General features: G+C 54.6%; 1 protein-coding gene across 1 annotated transcript; it reads right to left on the reverse strand.

The window, feature by feature from the left end:
• Window positions 1–3,606: 3,606 nt before the first annotated feature.
• On the reverse strand, window positions 3,607–5,250 carry LOC117795066 (neuronal acetylcholine receptor subunit alpha-3-like; the record flags this gene model as incomplete). The annotated part of the gene is made up of 1 exon (XM_034653533.1): window positions 3,607–5,250. A coding segment is annotated over one exon (936 nt), but the record flags the coding sequence as incomplete, so codon positions are not given.
• Between the last annotated feature and the right edge of the window lie 6 nt (window positions 5,251–5,256).

Below are 5,256 nucleotides of genomic sequence, written 5' to 3' on the forward strand. Positions count from 1 at the left end.
TCTAGAAACTACAAATCACTCTTGAAAGACATTGAAGAAGACACAAAAAGATGGAAAAATATTCCATGATCCTGGATCAGAAGAATTAACATAGTTAAAATGTCTATGCTACCCAGAGCAATCTACACTTTTAATTAATTGAATTTGAATAATATAAAAGAACAGCACTCACTTCAGAAGGTGAGAAAACGTGCCGGCACACAGTCCTTCATGGACTGAAGTTCACGCTGATTAATAACACGACCCTTCTCCAACTACAGACGTTACTCTGACTGCACTTTGTGGGTTTAGCCCGGGGCAGAAGGAGGGGACTTGGGTCTCACACATGAACACACGTGTGTCGCACGAAGAGCAGGGCGAGAACTAACTTTAGGTCTAACTGTTAAAGTCTCGAAGGCACGAGGACCTGGGGCCTTTTCTGGAAACTTTGGAACTAATGATAACAGAAGCATCAGGCAAAACGGTGAACCAGCACAAGCTCTTGGCTCATTGTTCCACCCTGGCCCTGGAATGTCCCGTCCGCCAGAGGAGCCTGTACGTTAGGGGCTGGTGGCACCTGGCCCGGGGTGCCCTGGGGCGGCCAGAGGAGGGCCCCGGGCGGACGTGCTGGGTACAGCTTTGGGCTGTGCCCTTTTCACCCCTAATGCTCTGCCTCTTTGCAGCCTGCCCACTCCCTGCCCAGAGATGCAGGTCTCCTGTGAGCAGTCGAGAGCCTGGTGCAGGTGAAAAGCCGGGAGGTCGAGATGTCCCTTGAGGGACAAGGTCACCCAGAGGGAAGGAGGCACCTTTGAAGGCTCGTCTAGTCCAGTCTGTGGCCATGTGGGCACCTCCCCAAACACAATCCACAAGGATGGCAGATGACCCCAGAAAAAGTGAGTTTACAGACCTCAGTACAGAGACTTAGCCATTTGAAAGGAAATTCACACAGCGGACAGGTTAAGAATTGAACGTAAACATGAGATCTGCAGCGATCACAGAGTATTAGAGACACAAAGTAGAAGGTGCAGGGCCACAGAAGAACCCAGTCAGACAGACAAGCCAAGGACAGCCAGCAGGAGGGGACTGAGAGGAGGAGTGGGGGGCAGGAAGGAACCCAGAGGAGGGGTGAGGGGTGGTGGGCAGGAGGGGAGAGGTGGGGGACTGGAAGCACACGTGTGTCGTTCAGGGAAAGAAGGGGAGGAAATCTTCCAGAAATCCTGGACTCCCTGAGAACTGGAGGTGGGAAAGTTCGGGTGCAGCAGCTGTTGGGAATGTCCCTCTGGGAGAGATCTGCACCACAGCCCCAGCTTCCTGGGTTTACAGGTTCCAGAGGCTTCTACACACAATCCATCAGTCAGACAAACAACACCAGGTTAACTGAGAACTTCTCATCAGGGTTACTGAACCAGTAGTAGTTTTTAAGTATTTAAGGAAAGGAACTTCAATTCTAGAATTTTGGATCCAGCTAAACTCCCTTGAAAATGAGAGTTTTTACATTTTGAAGCCCACAGGCCTCCGAAGGTTCAACCTTAAGCCCTGAGAAGGCATGATGTGCGGGGAGAGGGGAGCAGGAGGGCGCCCCGGGACGCACGCGGTAAGTGCTGGGTGCCTTGAAGCGGACTGCAGAGTAAGGAACGGGGACGCCCCCCCCCCACCCCATCCCTGATCTCCGATCCAGAACGCAGCTCCAGTAACATCCAGGGCAGCCGGGCCGGGGCAGCCAGGGAGAGCAGAGGGGAGCACGGTGGGGTCAGGGGTGAGACACGGATACCAAGTGATGAGGAGGGTCTGGCGTGTGGGTCTGACTCACGGAGGCACAGCCTCCCCCCTCCCCAAGAACGAAAACAGAAGACGCGGCTTTCCAAGCAGCAGCCAGGATTCGGACTTCACAGTGCACGGCACGAACTCCGGGAGGAAAGAAAGGTAAATGGAAAACACACAATAACATGGCAGAAACTAAGCCCAGGTACAAGAGTGCCTCCAACTCCGGAATTAATGAGTGATCAGAAGTGAGACTGGAAGGAGCGAACACACATCTATGCTGTGTGCATGGCATCCGCGCATACAGATACCGCAGTGTGTATCTGTCTCCACCCAGCAGAAGACAAGCTGTCTCAGGACCCGCAGCTTGGAAGATCCTGGCTCGGGCCTGGGCACACCTCCCAGAACACGGCGCCACCCCAGGATGACCGGCCGAGAAACACGCCATCAGCAAAGAGCGCTTCCAAGGGACCCCAAGCTCAGGGACTAATACAACTACACTTCTTACTGTAAGACCAAGCGGGAGCACGCAGTGACCCACGAGAGCAGCCACGTCAGGGACACCAGGGCATTCCCGTGCCTTGGGGGCCAGCGTGGTCATGGTCGGGAGCACAGTCCCACAGTCAGTTTCTGAGGGGCCGAGTGCCCTGAAAACCTGCAAGGCTGGGCCACAGACCCAGGAGTGAAAGCCTCTCTGGAAAACCGTGGACCACGACCCAGGGGAAGGAGGGCCCCTTCAGGCAGCTGGAGTGTCCTCAGCAAGGGGTGGGCATCTGTCCTGGCTCTCACTGCCCGCTCACCAACGGGCTGCTGTCTGCTGGCCTGCAGGTCAGATTTCTGCCATTTCTGGAAAAATGGGAGAGCTAACAGCAGGCCCACAGCCCCTGTGGCAATGGATGACCAGAGGTGAGCCGTGGCTGCCCCTTGAGATGAACCGCGTGCCACTAGTTTGCCATTAATTTATGTTCTGGGCATTTCAGTGGCGACTTCCCTTTTACAGTAACAATTTTTAAGTGTCCTTTTGTAGAAAAGATGCTTGTGAAACTCTTAACACTTTGTATGCTGCCTAGTAACTTTGGAATAGAGTTAATTTTTTTTTTTTTAAGATTTTGTCAGAGATCGAGTGCACAAGGTGGGGGGCAGCAGGCAGAGGGAGAAGCGGGCTCCTCGCTGAGCAGGGAGCTGGACACAGGACTCGATCCCAGGACCGTGGGATCATGACCTGAGCTGAAGGCAGACGCTCAACCAACTGAGCCCCTCAGGCGCCCCTAGAGTTAATTTCTGATAGCTTGACAGAGGCTTGAGTAGGAGTACTTAGAGCTCCATCTTTGCGAAATTTCCGCTAACTGAAACGATGACGTTCAAAGTGGATAAAGAAAGCGTTGAGTGCACCTGCCAACGTCACCAGTGTCAGGGACGCAAGATTTTCACGGATCAGGTGCTTATGCTCCAGCAGCTGCTTCTCTGCCTGCCTTTTTGGCTCAATGACGGGATCAGCAGGTGGCCCCACGGTGCCAGGGGAGCTCACAGCTGCGCAGGCGGGGTGGGGGGGGTGGGACAGGCGGCGGCTGCGGGCTCCCTCCTGGCTCCTCTGCTGTCATGTGCATTCAGAGTGGAGTGAAAGAGGCCCCAGTCGTTCCCCCATCAGCGTTAATGACCCGCTGTGCGTCAGGAGCCGAAATGATCTCTTCGTTAGCTCTTTGCTAATAAACATAAGGCAGAGCCAATTCATTTGAAAGCAGAGCTCCTTATAAAACCATCACATGAGATTTTGATAACCTCTGGGGTAAACAGAGGGTCCGGGAGCAGCCAGACACATGATATTATTAAGTGTAAAACTTCCAATACTTCACATTAGTGCTAGTGTGAGATCTGTGGAGGAAAGGGAAGTTCACCCAATTAAAAACAATGAGCAAGAGAGTTGGCCTGGATCCTTCAGGAGAGAAGATGTACAAACGGTCAATAAGCATACGGAAAAGATTCCTACTCGTTCCTCAGCAGGGAAAGTCTGGTTAAAACGGCAACGATGCACCAGTTTGCACATGTCAGAGTGAGGGCGTGCAGCCACGGCAGCTCTCAAACGTCACCTGGGGTGAGACGTCACCGGCCCAACACCTTGGGAACCTCGCAGTAGCCATCACCGAAGTTAAAAATGTCTCCATGCGGTGATCAGCAAGGGACACGGGTGCGTATGTTCACCAGAGGGCGTGTATGAGAATATTTATGGTACCTTCCCCAAAATAGCCCCAAACTAGAAATAACCGCTTGTGCAGCAACTGTGGAATAAGGCAGCAGCAGGTGTCATGGAAACACAAACCTCAGAGACACTGGGTTGGATGAAAGACATCAGCCGTGGAAGGGAGTGTGCCACAGAATCCTATTTATACCAGGGTCAAGGAAAGGTAAAGCTAACCGACGTCCAGGAGGTCGGGATCAGTGGTTACCCAGGGTGGGGTGTCACCGGGAGGGGGCACCGGAAACGTCCCATGTCCTTACTCGGCTCAGGGTTACACGTGTGCACTTATACCTAAATGGGGCAGACACACAGCCAGAAAGTAAAGTGTCGGCTGTAGGTCAGCTCAGGGCTACGTGGAGGTGGTCTGCTCTCGTGCCCTCTTCTGGCTCATCTCCGGACCGCGAGCCACTCGGGCCTGACTCCGGGGCATGCACGTGGGTCTGTGGTCCCACCGTGCGCGAGGACACAGGCTGGGAGCAGTGATGCCACACATTCAGGGACACCCGGCTGTTCCGTGGAGAAGCGGTTGGAGCACAGCTGCGGACTCGGGTCGAACCTCTCAGGCCCACCCTGCACGTCTGCCCCAGGGAAAAACGTCTCCTTACCTCTTTGGCTTCGTTTTGTGCTTTCATATTTTCGGCAATATACTTGACGCTCTGGATGGCTTCTCCGATTTCCGGCGACAGCGTAGTGAGGGCCAGCACGGCGTGGACGGACTCTGAGCTGGAGCTTCTCGGGAGGTTGGCGCTGAAATTTGAAATTTTTATCCTGTGGTGGTGACACTGGCCGCACGTCCCGTCCTGGCAGCGACAGCCTTCCTTGCAGCCTCTGGGCTCCGTGCGGCTGAAGCAGTTCAGGTTGGAGAGCTCCGCGTTGTACGAGGGCCTTGGCTTCTGGGTGTGGCCCTCGCTCCCAGCCGGCCTGGTCATGAACATGACCCTGGGAAGCAGGTGCAGGAAGATGGTCCTGACCCACGTGGGCATGGTGTGCGTGGTCGGCGTTCTGTAATGCACGTTGAGCACAAAGACCGTGATGACGATGGACAGCGTGACGAAGATCATGGTGAACAGCAGGTACTCGCCGATGAGCGGGATGACCAGCGAGGTGGAGGGGATGGTCTCGGTGATGACCAGCAGGAACACGGTCAGCGAGAGCAGCACGGAGATGCAGAGCGTGACCTTCTCACCGCAGTCGGACGGCAGGTAGAAGACCAGCACGGTGAGGCAGGAGATGAGCAGGCAGGGGATGATGAGGTTGATGGTGTAGAAAAGGGGCAGGCG

Source organism: Ailuropoda melanoleuca, unplaced genomic scaffold (assembly GCF_002007445.2).
Source record: "Ailuropoda melanoleuca isolate Jingjing unplaced genomic scaffold, ASM200744v2 unplaced-scaffold9679, whole genome shotgun sequence".
In the NCBI taxonomy this organism is placed as follows: domain Eukaryota; kingdom Metazoa; phylum Chordata; class Mammalia; order Carnivora; family Ursidae; genus Ailuropoda; species Ailuropoda melanoleuca.